This window comes from Talaromyces proteolyticus (genome assembly GCF_021365285.1).
Source record: "Talaromyces proteolyticus strain PMI_201 chromosome Unknown BGW36scaffold_1, whole genome shotgun sequence".
In the NCBI taxonomy this organism is placed as follows: domain Eukaryota; kingdom Fungi; phylum Ascomycota; class Eurotiomycetes; order Eurotiales; family Trichocomaceae; genus Talaromyces; species Talaromyces proteolyticus.
The window spans coordinates 1,320,713-1,334,329 of NW_025764277.1; the positions used below are offsets into that span (position 1 = coordinate 1,320,713).

General features: G+C 48.3%; 6 protein-coding genes across 6 annotated transcripts; 4 read left to right on the forward strand and 2 right to left on the reverse strand.

Moving 5' to 3' along the window:
• The first annotated feature begins 475 nt into the window (after window positions 1-475).
• BGW36DRAFT_7909 (kinase-like domain-containing protein) lies at window positions 476-3,896 on the forward strand. Its single transcript, XM_046222594.1, has 4 exons — window positions 476-853; window positions 978-1,303; window positions 1,427-2,837; window positions 2,889-3,896. The coding sequence occupies exons 1-4, from the start codon at window positions 838-840 to the stop codon at window positions 3,707-3,709; spliced, it is 2,574 nt and encodes an 857-aa protein (XP_046077749.1). The 5' UTR covers window positions 476-837; the 3' UTR covers window positions 3,710-3,896.
• Window positions 3,897-4,316: 420 nt separating this feature from the next.
• BGW36DRAFT_402766 (mitochondrial carrier protein) lies at window positions 4,317-5,744 on the forward strand. The gene is made up of 2 exons (XM_046218867.1): window positions 4,317-4,602; window positions 4,676-5,744. The coding sequence occupies exons 1-2, from the start codon at window positions 4,540-4,542 to the stop codon at window positions 5,624-5,626; spliced, it is 1,014 nt and encodes a 337-aa protein (XP_046077750.1). The 5' UTR covers window positions 4,317-4,539; the 3' UTR covers window positions 5,627-5,744.
• Window positions 5,745-6,118: 374 nt separating this feature from the next.
• BGW36DRAFT_392828 (S-adenosyl-L-methionine-dependent methyltransferase) lies at window positions 6,119-7,324 on the forward strand (the record flags this gene model as incomplete). The annotated part of the gene is made up of 1 exon (XM_046217741.1): window positions 6,119-7,324. One exon carries the CDS (start codon window positions 6,119-6,121, stop codon window positions 7,322-7,324), a length of 1,206 nt encoding a protein of 401 aa, XP_046077751.1.
• Window positions 7,325-7,557: 233 nt separating this feature from the next.
• Window positions 7,558-8,236, reverse strand: BGW36DRAFT_353554 (putative secretory pathway protein Ssp120; the record flags this gene model as incomplete). The annotated part of the gene is made up of 2 exons (XM_046213446.1): window positions 7,558-8,042; window positions 8,125-8,236. 2 exons carry the CDS (start codon window positions 8,234-8,236, stop codon window positions 7,558-7,560), a joined length of 597 nt encoding a protein of 198 aa, XP_046077752.1.
• Window positions 8,237-8,544: 308 nt separating this feature from the next.
• Window positions 8,545-10,662, forward strand: BGW36DRAFT_284416 (uncharacterized protein; the record flags this gene model as incomplete). The annotated part of the gene is made up of 1 exon (XM_046210234.1): window positions 8,545-10,662. One exon carries the CDS (start codon window positions 8,545-8,547, stop codon window positions 10,660-10,662), a length of 2,118 nt encoding a protein of 705 aa, XP_046077753.1.
• Window positions 10,663-10,907: 245 nt separating this feature from the next.
• Window positions 10,908-13,313, reverse strand: BGW36DRAFT_285535 (putative pre-mRNA splicing factor RNA helicase; the record flags this gene model as incomplete). Its single annotated transcript, XM_046210326.1, has 3 exons — window positions 10,908-11,036; window positions 11,093-12,959; window positions 13,018-13,313. 3 exons carry the CDS (start codon window positions 13,311-13,313, stop codon window positions 10,908-10,910), a joined length of 2,292 nt encoding a protein of 763 aa, XP_046077754.1.
• Between the last annotated feature and the right edge of the window lie 304 nt (window positions 13,314-13,617).

Sequence of the window (13,617 nt, forward strand, 5' to 3'; positions counted from 1 at the left end):
CATAAGACAGCCAGTATCCCTGCAGCCAATGACAGCGGCACCGGCAATTGTTCCGATATGAAGATCCTTCAGACGAACGCATGGGCCAATATGCTGCTAGGCTACTGCCCATAGCCAGCAAGCGCTCGGCCGAAGCATGTTTGTGTTTCACAACCCAGGATAACCAGCATGCAGCGTGGATAAATCGTGTACTACTGTAGCAGCAGCAAGTTAGTTAAAGAGTAACCGGACTCGGCGTGCCGGATTATTATGGGCCGGGTCTGGCTGGACAAGCGGGCAGGTGCCAGAAGGAGGGACCCTCCCCCCACTCACCATCGCCCTCTGCGCTCTGCCCTTTTTGCCTCCTCCTCCTGCTCGACGATAATTTTTTGCGTCTTCCGTCCATTCTTCATCTCGTCCAGCATTCGACAGATTCGCCCATGCGCGTGATGCGCGCTTTTCTACTCAACCTCTGCTAATCCTCGCGGCTCATCGATCGCCCTAATCGAGAATTCCTGGCCCTATTTCTCCGACTCAACCGGTCCATTTACCCAATCACAGCGAGCCCTCCCCCGCTCCGAACGACCAGCATACAGCGACTTACGTTATCCATATTATCCTATTATCGCCTGCATCCTGACGCTCGCTGCAATTCCGACCGCTCTTCTATGTTCGTCTAGCCAGCGCATTCCTTGCTCCGGATCAGGGACACGGACGCAGACGCAGACGCAGACACAGACACGCGGCTCTGCATGTGTATAGCATTCGTAACTGCAGCTCCCGCAAATCGTGTGAGCTCTGTAAACGGCCACCACCACTCCTCCTTAACCCGCCGTTTCCGTCCCCCACCGACAAAGCATGATGACGACGTCAGGTATGTGCCACCTTTCTACTGTTTCTCACCTAGCACACTCTTCAGCAAAAAGCAAAAAAACAAAGAAAAAAAAAATCCAAATTGCATTTTCGGCTAATAACGGCTGTGGCTTCTCCTACTCCAGAGTCTCAGTCTCAAGCGAGTCCCCAATACCCGCCAGCCAATACCTCTGAGCCTGTTCCTTATGATCCGAGCCCAGAATCTAAGCTTTCCGCGGGGCAACCGCACGCTGTCCGCTTCGCTTCCGTCAATCAAGAGATAGAACCAGACCACAGTATACAGTCCCGGTCAGACGAGCGGGAACTGCAGGCCGATTCGATCCCTGCCGACCTCGACGCCAACGCCAAAGACGAGCTGCGATCGCTCGCCATTAATCTACAGGACACTCGCTTGCAAGAATCACGGCTGCGTCACTTTGCATTCGAGCCCGTTTCTCTACCTGCGTCTAGGGTACGTATAATGCATGAAACCATTGTGTCTCCATTACTTGCAACGCCGTACTTGTCAGCCAAGTCTGGTATCTGTGCAATAGCAGTGCAACGATTTTAGACCCGCTGACATGAGCTTATTCAGGTCAACTCCCGCGACACCGCTAGTGTTGGCGCTTCTCATGACAATACGATTTCTAGCAGCACTTCACCCCGTGTATCGCCGCCCGTATCAATCATGCAGTCACCTCCTCTGACTCCCGCTGCCACACATTCACGGGAGAACAAGGACACAGAAAATGTTGCGGGAACAACCCAACCGACTAGCAAGCCCAACAGAATTGACACATCTGCCGTGACTCCCGAGACATCGGAATCGTCCAAACAGTCTGCGGTCCCAGCAAGTGCACCAGCCACACGGCCCAGTTCGACAGAATTATCCACCAAACAGACCGGACATTCAGAGAGTTCGCTTTCTGCGAAAGATCACGATAAAAACAGAACGAGGTTCTTTCTCGGTGCTTCCGCCGACGCAAGCTCACAGGACGAAAGTCCTCCTATGACTCCGAGACATGAGTATGGGTGGACCACGCCACCAGGCGGAACTTCCGGTACTATTACGCCCATTGGCGAGCCCAATGATCCTTATGCACGAAATAAAAGACCACTTCCCAACAGAAATCTGGCTCAATTAGATCAGAGATTTATCTTTAGCGGAATTGATGCAAAACGACGGACTCATCACTCCTCAGGCTCGCATGGTTCTGTCCCAGCACCTGGATCAAATGGCCATGAGCCAAGAACATCAACCGACAAGCGGTCGTCTTTCTTTAGCGGCAACAAAAAGGAGCATGGACACCGAAGTAACGACAGCTTAGATGGTAAAAGCCATGGCTCTATGTCCGAGCTTAAGCGATTCTTTCGCATGGGTCACAAACATAAGCGTGGGGAATCTCCATCTTCCGTATCTAAAAGAACAAGCAAGTCATCTTCGAATGGCAAGAACGTTGCCCATCCTATGGCTCCAACAAGCGTTCCCTTTGCTGATGATCATGGTCTTCAATCCAAGTACGGAAAGTTAGGTCGAGTGCTTGGCTCAGGTGCTGGAGGATCGGTGCGACTGCTGAAGCGAAGCAGCGATGGAGTCACCTTTGCTGTGAAGCAATTCCGCGATCGGCATTCTTGGGAAACCGAGAAAGAATACTCTAAAAAGGTCACTGCTGAGTTCTGCATTGGCTCTACATTACACCATGGAAATATTATTGAAACATTGGATATCATTCAAGAGGGGGGTCATTGGTACGAGGTTATGGAATATGCTCCATTCGACTTGTTTGCAATCGTTATGACCGGAAAAATGAGCAAGGAAGAAATTGCTTGCTCCTTCAAACAGATTTTGAGCGGTGTTTCCTACCTTCATGCAATGGGATTGGCCCATCGAGACCTAAAGTTAGACAACGTCGTAGTCAACGAACACGGAATCATGAAGTTGATTGACTTTGGAAGCGCCGTCGTGTTTCGATACCCTTTTGAAAATGACACGGTGCTTGCTTCCGGTAAGAGCCTAATATTAACAGCTCCGCGGGATTTCACTAACAAGTTTTCAGGAATCGTTGGTTCGGATCCATACCTTGCCCCCGAGGTTTATGACGAGAAAAAGTATGATCCTCGTCCTACTGATATATGGTCTCTCGCCATCATATTCTGCTGCATGACTCTTCGACGCTTCCCTTGGAAGCAGCCACGTGTAACAGATAATTCTTATAAACTATTTGTCTCTTCTCCCACTCCTGGAACGCCAGTCCCCGATTCACATCCCCGACGCAGTGATCAGCGCCCCAAATCGACAGCCGATCTTCCATCCATGGCAATTGAGGCTAAAGCCGGGGCAAGTGACTCTGAACAGCATCGTCATCATCACCGGCAGGGCAGCCATGGTCATCATCTCCCCCGATCAGAGCCAGTCACACGGGATGAACCACCTCCATCTCACTCATCTAAAACCTCTCCCTCTCAAACACATCAATCCCAACCCCAATCGTCAGAGATGTCGAAGACGACCCCCCCTTCCTCACATACAACAGGCGAACCACCCGAGAAACCAAAATCACGAGAAACAACTAGCAAAGAAGCACCTCCATTACCATCTGGCAGTACGACGACCACTGGACAGCGTCAAGAAGTCATCAAAGGACCGTGGCGCTTATTGCGAATCCTGCCAAGGGAATCGCGGTACATCATCGGCCGCATGCTCAAGGTTAACCCTAAAGAGCGAGCGACCCTTGAAGAGGTCCTGAATGACGATTGGATCCAGAGTATCCAAGTCTGTCGTCAAGAGGAGACTGGAGCCGTTGTGAAGGCTAGAAACCATACGCATGTTCTTGAACCTCCCTCTTCTAGTGCACCAGTCGCTAGCAAGGGCAAGTAAACGACAACTTTTCTGATTATGACCTAGCCTTTTGCTAATGGGCATATCTACTGTTGTTCGACAAATTTCTTTTACTGCATGGTTTTTGATACGGTGTTGCAATTCTCCTTCAGGTACGGAAGGAGTTGTATTACTTCTGAGCTGAACAGTACGGCGTTGTTATTATAGGTTTTACTTTCTGTTTCTTTCCCCTGCCCCTTCTGGATATAGATAACCATAACCCTAGAATGCTTTCTATCGGGAATCCGTCATGTTCTCCTTGGCTTCTTTCTTGTTATGCGTCAAAGATTTGCATTGCTCAGCTGTAGATAGATCGTGATTGCATTTGTCGATCCAAAACAGAATATTTCAGAGGCTGTGTATAGTCTCGATGATTAAATCGGTCTAGTACCAAATACTACGTGATTGGATTGTCGGTGACAGAATGTAAATAGACAATAACAGCGAATATCGTTATAATCCAGAACAACTCCCCGATACCCCAGAAAAAAATCCAGCGCAATCGGCATCTTCAGTGCAATCTTTGGAGCCATCTTACCTACGGAGCGCTCGGGTCCCAAGCCGATTTTCGGCCTGGATGATCTCAGCTTCGCGCTTCCGCATCGTCATAATCATCGGAGCTCCCGTCGACCCGCAGGATTTTGAGCAAAACTGAAAACGCATCAATTGACTGCACCACGCACGCCGTGGCAGTGTGAGGAATATATTAGGACGGGACTCACATTGGTATAACGAGAAGCCCTAGCACTGCAGAATACAGTCTTGGACATGAATTCGCGATAGAGGGCCTCGTCAATCCTCGGAACGACCCTCTTGCCGCAGATCATTGCATGGCAAACACCAAAGATTTCCCGGAGCCATTGGTCTCCTCGCCATGGACCAGATCACTATATGTACGATACAGCGTCTATTCTAATGGTCTCCCGATTCTTCATTTAACTCTCGCTAACACCTGCTGTTATCTAGTCCGGGGCCGTAGCCGGCTTCACCGTTGACCTCTCTCTCTACCCCCTCGACACAATCAAAACCCGCCTACAGAAAGTTCGCCAGAGTGTCTCATCAGCAGCAACAGATACACCCCTTGCGAAAAGCAAAAGCAACGGACTGCCCCTGCGACAAGCGATTCGAGGCATCTATGCTGGTCTCCCCTCCGTCCTCTTCGGCTCGGCACCTTCCGCTGCGTTTTTCTTCATTACATACGATGGCGTCAAACGGTATCTCTTACCTTCTGATTCGCGATTAGCTAAAGAAGCGTCTAAAACACAAACCTTTGTCGCGCATTCCGTAGCGTCGACGTTGGGCGAAATCACCGCCTGTGTGGTGCGTGTGCCTACCGAGGTAATTAAGCAGCGCGCCCAAGCAGGTCTCTTCGGTGGTTCGTCTCTACAGGCCTTGACAGATATTCTTTCCCTGCGCCATGGCGGAAACCCATCGAATGGGACAAGTAAGAGTGGAATTTTCCAGATGATTCGGGAGCTGTATAGAGGCACTGGGATTACGATTGCTAGAGAGATCCCATTCACAATAATCCAATTTACGATGTGGGAGGCAATGAAGAATAGATATGCTCGGTGGGGGAAAGCGCCTGAAGAAACGACTTCTGGTCAGATTCCAGCTGCGCCGAGTGCATTATTTGGGAGCATTGCGGGTGGGATTGCTGCGGGTTTAACGACGCCGCTTGATGTTATCAAGACGAGGGTCATGCTTGCAAGACGGGGGGAAGGGAATGCGAAGAGCATACACGTGTCAGACGTCGTACGGCGGATTATGAAGGAAGAAGGTGCTGGTGCTTTCTGGAGAGGTATTGGACCTCGAACAACTGCCATTGCCCTTGGTGGTGCTATCTTCTTGGGTAGTTATCAGTGGGCGTGGAACACCCTTGAAGGAGGATATAGGAAGCGTGAATTAGAGGATTAGAAGAATAACGCATTATTATTCTTGTAACAAACTTTAGAATACCCTCGCGGGTTTGAAGAATGAATAGATTTGATATCCACGGGATAAATTCGTGACACAAATTTCTAGCAGAAATAGGTCAATTACCATTGTAAATTCTTCAAATACTAGTTATGTCAATTCAACATCGAATGTTTCACTCTGGATGCTTGCATTCGCCTTAGGATTCCGTATATGGAACCCCACGAAAATAATCCCATCCCGCAAGTCAAACTCTTACAACTACAAAGTTATCAATGACAACACCTGTATCTATAATTGATTCATTTATAAACTTACTCGTCTCATATAAATGCGAGAAACACTGCACAAATCACTAACGGTCTATTGGCACCGTATTGAGTATTCATCATGGCAACGGACGCCTCGGAAGATCATGTATCGTCTCCACCAAAGATTAATATTCAAGGATCAAGGGAGTCAAGAAAAAAACGACGGCCACCAAAACAAACGATGAATCCTCTTGTTGAAGGGATCCACCGGTTCCTACAGAATCATATATTATCTACGAAAATCTCTCAATCCAACATCTCACACCATGATACCCTCATCGATGGTCTTCCAAAGCGCTACACCATCTATAAACCTCTATTACTGCTACCAGTCAATGTCTTTACCTCCCCACAGCCTTGGGCAGAGCTGTATTCCTCCTTAGACAACTCTCAGCGCCAACTCTTATATGAGTCAATCGCAGCATCGTTCAGCAAATCGGGCGTCACACATGTCGCTCTCAATGCCCCTATTGCAGTCATGAATTCTGTGGGCACTGAAAACAGAATGAGAAGTCCGGTTGGTCTGGTCCCTTTACACGGCGATTTCGGACCGATTTTGGATCCTGACAGCACGCCGGACGATCGAGACTTCAAAGAAGCGCTCTGGGTGCAGACTGTCCAGAATGGCGGGATAGTACAATGCTGGGCGCCTCTCTACACGATGTTCTCGCGCGGGAATATTACAGAGAAGGCCAGGATATTAGGGCAGGGAAATCGATTTGCGGGATTAGACGAGTCTTCGCTGAACGGGCAGGACGTGGGTGAAATTAGCGTTGTTGATTTGTATGCGGGTATTGGGTATTTTGTCTTTTCCTATCTGAAACGAGGAGTCAAGAGGGTTTGGGGATGGGAGCTGAATGCATGGTCTGTGGAGGGGTTACGGAGAGGATGTTTGCAGAATGGCTGGCGATGCAAGGTCGTTCCTCTTAATGCGCAAGGCGAGTTGAAGGGCGGCTATGAAGACATGGTGAATGAAATCACGGATGATGATAGAATCATTATATTCCACGGTGACAACAGGCTTGCAGCCCAGATTCTTGGGAATATACAGCCCCTGCTGGAAGAAAAGGGCTCCTGGGCAGCGATTCGACATGTGAATCAAGGGTTACTGCCAACTTCGCAGCCTACTTGGGAGACTTCACTGAGGATTCTGGACAGAGATGCTGGTGGCTGGGCTCATGTGCATGAGAACGTGGATGTCAATGAGATTGATATGAAAAGCGCTGAGATTGTTCAGGAGTATGAGAGATTTGGGTACATGAAAGCGGTGAATATGACGATTGCATGTGACTATGTCGAAAGAGTCAAGACTTATGCCCCTGGTGTCATGCACTGTGTATATGATATCCATGTTGAGTTTGATAAGCAGACATGGCCATACAAATAATAATGCATATTGACGGCAGGTCTGCTGGCTAACAACAACGGCACAAGAGAGTGCTGTGTTTATTTCGATTCTCTAATAAGCAACGCAGCTACAGATATGATAATGCCATATCAATTGTTGTATAACGAAACTCTATCATACATCCGAGCTTATCATCATCAATATACACGTTCGAGGTATATCACCCATATGTACAATCATAACGAGCAAAGGGAAAGCTGTATTAACGCAGATCATTGAATGCGTAGAAATTTCTGAGGAATGTTCGAATCAACGATCTGCATTCTCTCCAGCTGCCCCAGTCTCTGCTCGGCCAATTCCAACTCGTCGTGCAGCTTGAAATGCTCAATATCTTCGGGATGCGTCAAGTCTTCCTCCTTGGCATCTTCGCCGTGGAATTGCTCAAAATGATGGATTTCATACTCATACTCGATATCGCCATGGTGTCCAGGGCCGTATCCGAAGTCGGGTAGTCTTTTACCAGCTTGGGTTTGACGAATCCATTCTTCGCGGGTGATTTCACCAGTGCCGGAAGGGTCAAATTGGCTCAAGACGTCTCGTACCAATGCTTCTTTTTGGCTCTCGGTCACATGGGCATTGGATGGGTCTTGTAGACCGTATGTTTTGCGAATTTCATCAGGCGACCAGTCTCCAGAATTGTCGTAGTCGTGTAGAGCGAAGAATGAGCCGGCGTCGAAGGTGTCAATGTGATGTTCCTCTGGAAGATTGGTCATTAGCACGACGTCCATAATCGCCAACAGCAGCGTTGTTTGTAACCTGTATTTTGGCGTTAAGCGTACCTTTCATGTGCCTCGTGGCCCAATCGGTTTCCACATCAGCACCACCTTGGTGGTTACCGTGGCTGTAAGCAACAGTTGCCAATCCAAGTAGCGCTGGGACGATGCCGCGCATTTTGACAATTGATTGCTGTCAATTCCACAATATCGTAACTATAGACAGACCGTTCGACGTTCATCCATTAACGAAGGCAGTGGCAGTGACAGTTGGAAGTGCAATGGCTATCCTGATCTACGCCGCATCCCTGTTTGCACTGTATGCACGTGCACCGGAAAGGGCTTTCCCGGCTTGTGTCTTCAGACCTCGCCAATTCTCGTCGAATCCCCAGACTGCTCCAGCATGCCCAATTAACGGTGGGTTTCGCCATCGTTGGACTCGATAACATTACCAATTGACCTGTGTACCCCAGGGACGATGGTATAATGCAGGGTCTTTGGTCTCGAACCGCACGCTTGCCGTCGTCCAGCTGCAAATGCGTTGCTTGCTTGAGGACTGCCGCGAATGAAATTGCGTCACGCCCTGCAACGACTGCAGGCGCTGGCCGGCGAAGCCTACGAGTAGGCAATGCATTGACTGCTTTGTACTCGAGCATATTCGCAGGTGCCGCGATTGCAGATGCCAAAGCGAAGCAAAAACGCCGTCAAGAATGGGCCGATAAGATTGCGGCTGTTAAGGAGGAGGTCGACGAGTTGATCGACGAGGAGCGTCGGATATTGGAGGTGCTATCAGCACGAAATGCTTTACAAAATACACAAACTCGACTGTTCAGTGCTTTTGCACGTTTCGGATCGTCCGACCGAGTGAAACGCACACGAGAATCGCCTTTATTGTCTTCGCAGACTCATGTTGGTGGTGAAACAGGAGTTGAGGGCATTCTGGCTAAGCGCTATCTGTCAACCGGCGCACACTCACAAAATGGACTTGCCGAGCTCAGGAACGCCCACATTGAACTAAGTGAAGTCGAGGAAATCGAGGATAGGATCGTTGGAGAAGAAACTGTGGATGGTGATTTCGAAATAGAGGAAGAACTAGCAGACTTGGATCAATTAATCCAACGACCAGAGCCAGATTTTATTTGGGAACAAGCGAGCATTACTCGGATAAAGGCCATACAAAAAGTTGCCGTACAGCAACTTGTGTATCGACTGTTGCTTCGACCATCTATCGTTCATGATTACTCCGGACAACCAGTAAACTATTATCGAGACGAATCACTAGATCGGCCTCCTAGTGTCTTACTTAGTCGACTCCAAACTCTGCGTCGTCGATTGTATTCTTTGAAATATGTCCAAGCATCTAATTACGATGATTTAATGCAAAATATCGGGATTGAGGAGTTAGATGCGGCACGCCGCAATGCACGTGAAAAATACGACCACCTACTCAAACGCGATATCAAACTATATCTGCAAGGAAGGATGCAAATTCAGGAGCTTTTATTAAAAGTCGCCGACAACATGACATCGTGTGAAGAACCAGATCGTTCTTCGGCTTTCACGATGCTCATCTCCGCGTTTAGCAAAACACATCAAAACGACTTGGTGGACATCGTATTGAAATGCTTGATCCCGAACCTTTTTCACTTCAGCACCCCGTTAATAATCACCATAATTTCTCACTTCCGCAAAACTAAGAATCTCAAAGATTTTGACCAGTTTCTTCAAATGCTCCGTGGCGAAGGCGGGTACTCTGTCAATCTGAGAACAACTTGGAGGAAAAAGACTGTGAACAGCATTGAAATTAGTATACCTCCTTTGAGCACATTTAACCCAGTTATTCTCACTAGCCTGATCATGACGGCCCTCCGGTTTGACCAACCCGAAAAGGCTGAGGCATATTTACACGTTGCTCGCTCGCAAGGATTCGTTGACAACTTTGATACACTTTCTTCATATTTACGATTTTACGCCATTCGAAGAGACTTAAAGAATGGATTTTCCACTCTGCTCAGAGCTTTGGATTTTCTGACCTCATCAACAGATTTGGAAGAGAAGCGTATTGCAAGACTCATACTATACATGACCGACTTTTGCGAGCGCTGTGGTCAAGAAGACCTGTCATCCGCACTGATTCATGCCGCTGTACGAAGTGGCTTCGACTGCCGCACCGCCCACAGACCAGCAGACTCGGGATACTTGCTTTTCATTTATGAGAAATGGGCAAAGGTACAGGAGAACTTTCAAGTAAAAGATCAGGAGCAGCTCCCTCCTGAAAAGTGTGCTATATTTGTCGCCCTTACCGAACAAAAGGTCACGCAATTACATGAAAACCATCACGACAATACTAGGGAATTTCAGCGAGAATACAGGGAGGCTTATTCCAAAGTCGATTTAATGCGGCGCGGGCAGCCCAAGTCACAAACCCGAGAGCAATCGCAAACTGTGCTACCTAGTTCTTTTGATACTAGAGAAGAGCTGAGCAATCTTCGAAGAGAGCTAGACTTGATCTACTCACGAATTGAAAAACTTAGTCCGTCAGATTCTTTGCACCTTCAAGATGAACAAGAACGAATGCGTGCATCGTCTATCTCGTCATCGTGATATTCTGTAATCTAGCCCTTTCACATTATGTTGAATTGGAACAACTGTTGTTGCCAAATTTCGAATTGTCAAATATTCATATCTGTATAGATATAACATTGTATGTAGTAGGAAACACAGAGCAGGCTTGATTCTGCACGCTAATTTTCTCACAATTCCTATCAATCATAACTATATTCTTGCATCTCCTCTATATGGACCAATCTATCCAGGCAGAACATTATCTACAACCAAAGTTACTTCATTCACCGACGCTTGCTTGAATCACTGCGCATCTTCTCTTTGCGAGCAAGTCTGTCACCAGCACGCAAAAGTGCAGACCGGATATCTCCTTTTGGAAATGTCGATATATCGTAATAGACAGGCGAGATTTCCTACGATCAATTAGAACTTTGCCCATGCAGAAAAATCCGATGATTAGAAAACTTACCAGGAGCCATTCAGGCTTAACAGATGTGACAGTTCGAATATAGTTCTTTGTAGTAAGAACAAATTCATTATACAGAACCCACTCGGCATCATAGCCTAGAACTGTGCTGGGGTGTAGCAACACGTGCTGGTTGTCCTTCACGGTCGTGTACATACTCTTCCCTCCAGTGTCTTTCTTTGCTATCTGCATGAAAAAGCCTGCCACTAGTGCCCGTCGGATATTCTCATAGTATTTCTTATCCTCAAATGGGGTGGAGACTAGTTCGACCTCCTCCCGTTCCATAATTCGCTGTAATTGAAGTCGGACATTGTCTGCTGATTGGAGAGAACGAAGGGACAAAAAGTGATCGTGGCACCACTGTTTGGGGTTTGCTTGAGCTTCTGGGCCTTTGAAAGCGTGATAGACATTTAATAATGTCAAATGATCTCCGTCTGGATGAGCGAATAGATTCTTCATCTCATCGGCTCGCTTTCGCTGAGCATTCGGGCGAACGAACACTTGCGGAACGGAGAGAAGCGCCGTGATGGATAGGATTTCGTTCGAGCAGTAAAATTCAGGCGATGTCGTCAGCATGACCGCAAGGGCTGGGTCAAGAGGGAATTCGGATGCTAGACGTCCTAAGGCGGTCAAATTGCCATCGTCATCAAGACAAGCGAGATAGTTGAGTTCTTCCAGAGCTCTCATCAGTGTCTCTGGCGCTGGGGGGTCCATCAAATCGAAATGTACCAAATCGTCGATACCCAGCTTTTTCAACTCTAAGACAGTAGAAGAAAGGTTGGATCTAAGAATTTCCGGATAGGTTTGATCGATTAGTTCCTTTTTGAATGCGCCTTCGGTGTAGAGACGGAAGCATTTTCCAGGACGAGTACGACCAGCACGACCGGCTCTTTGTTGCGCAGATGCCTTTGAAATTGGTGACACTAGTAGGGACTCGACACGGATACGAGGGTTGTACACCTTTTGTTTGGAGAATCCAGGATCGACAACGTAGACAATACCATCAATAGTAAGCGACGTCTCGGCGATATTGGTTGACACGATACACTTGCGGCCAGGACGCGCACCAGGTTTACGCGGTGGCGGCGCAGGCTCGAAGATGCGTTGTTGCTGATGGGGAGGTAAACTACCATAGAGTGGATAGACCTTCATTTGGCCTGCATCGGCCTCTCTCACCATTTCATCCGACTCCAGGGAGATTTTTCTAACTGCGTCTTCAATCTCTTCCTCACCAGTCAAGAACAGCAATATGTCGCCTTCCGGCTCAGTCGCATGGATTTGCAACACGGTGCGGATGGCGGCTTCAACATAGTCTTGCTCTGGTTCAGGAGTATAAAAGATCTCTACCGGATGTGTTCTTCCGGGAACAGCAAGCAACGGGGCGTCATTGAAATAGCGTTGGAACTTTTGCGCGTCAAGGGTAGCGGACATGATGATGATCTTCAAGTCAGGTCGACGCTGGACCACTTCCTTCAGTAAACCCATCAGAATGTCTGTAGCCATTGTACGTTCGTGCGCTTCGTCGAGAATAATTGTGCTGTAGCGTTGCAAGTTGTGGTCATTCATAGCTTCTCGGAGAAGCATACCGTCAGTCATATATTTGAGGATTGTCTTGGGGCTCGTCATGTCTTCGAAACGAATGCTGTAACCAACCTCCTCGCCGAGTTTTACATCCATCTCAGCAGCGACACGTTGCGCGACAGACATCGCGGCGACTCGACGTGGTTGTGTACATGCGACCATCTTGCGCTGAGCTTGAGGAAGGTCATCAAATAGGACGAACTGCGGAATCTGTGTTGTCTTTCCGGAACCAGTCTCACCGACAAAGATGAGGATCTGTGACCTCTGGTATAGTTGCAAAAATTCATCTCTGGTGTCATTGCGTTAGCTAAATAAAAGCCTAAGGACTGAGAGCCAAGTCTACCCACCTCTGCGCATGAACGGGTAGATTGCGCCGAGTTTTCAGGATGGAAAAATACGTCGAGGAAAACGGCTGCGAGCTAAAAGGATTCACATCGGCATCCTCAGCCTCCGCGGCGAGAGCAGCAGTTGTTTGATGCCTCGTAAATTTCGCAAACGCATTGTTTCTAGAGCCCCCGTTGCCATTTTGCTCGGGGTACATGTGAGCAAGGTAGGGATTGCTGCGAGGATCCATCTCGGATTTGTCCGTCTTCTGTCGCTTAGCACGCGCTCCGTCTTCGGAACCAGAACGTCTATCAACCATAGCTGTGAGGTGCGAGAGAGAGAGGAACGGTGTGGTGGTTGTGAACGGGGAGTTTCAGAGGAGGAAAAAAATTATTGGATAAGGAAAGAGAGAGCCCCGGACACGGCCGCCACTGCTTATCGCTGTCACCGCCTGCCCGATGCAGCAGGATCCAGGCACCTGCGCGGGAATTTTGCAAGACTTATCTGTATACCCTGTTTACCCCCCCTCTCCTCTCCTCTCTCCTCTCTTTCATCCCTCCCCTCCCATCCTCAGCGGCAACCCGACACGAAGGAGGAGAAGGCGAAAAGACGAAGAAGAAGGG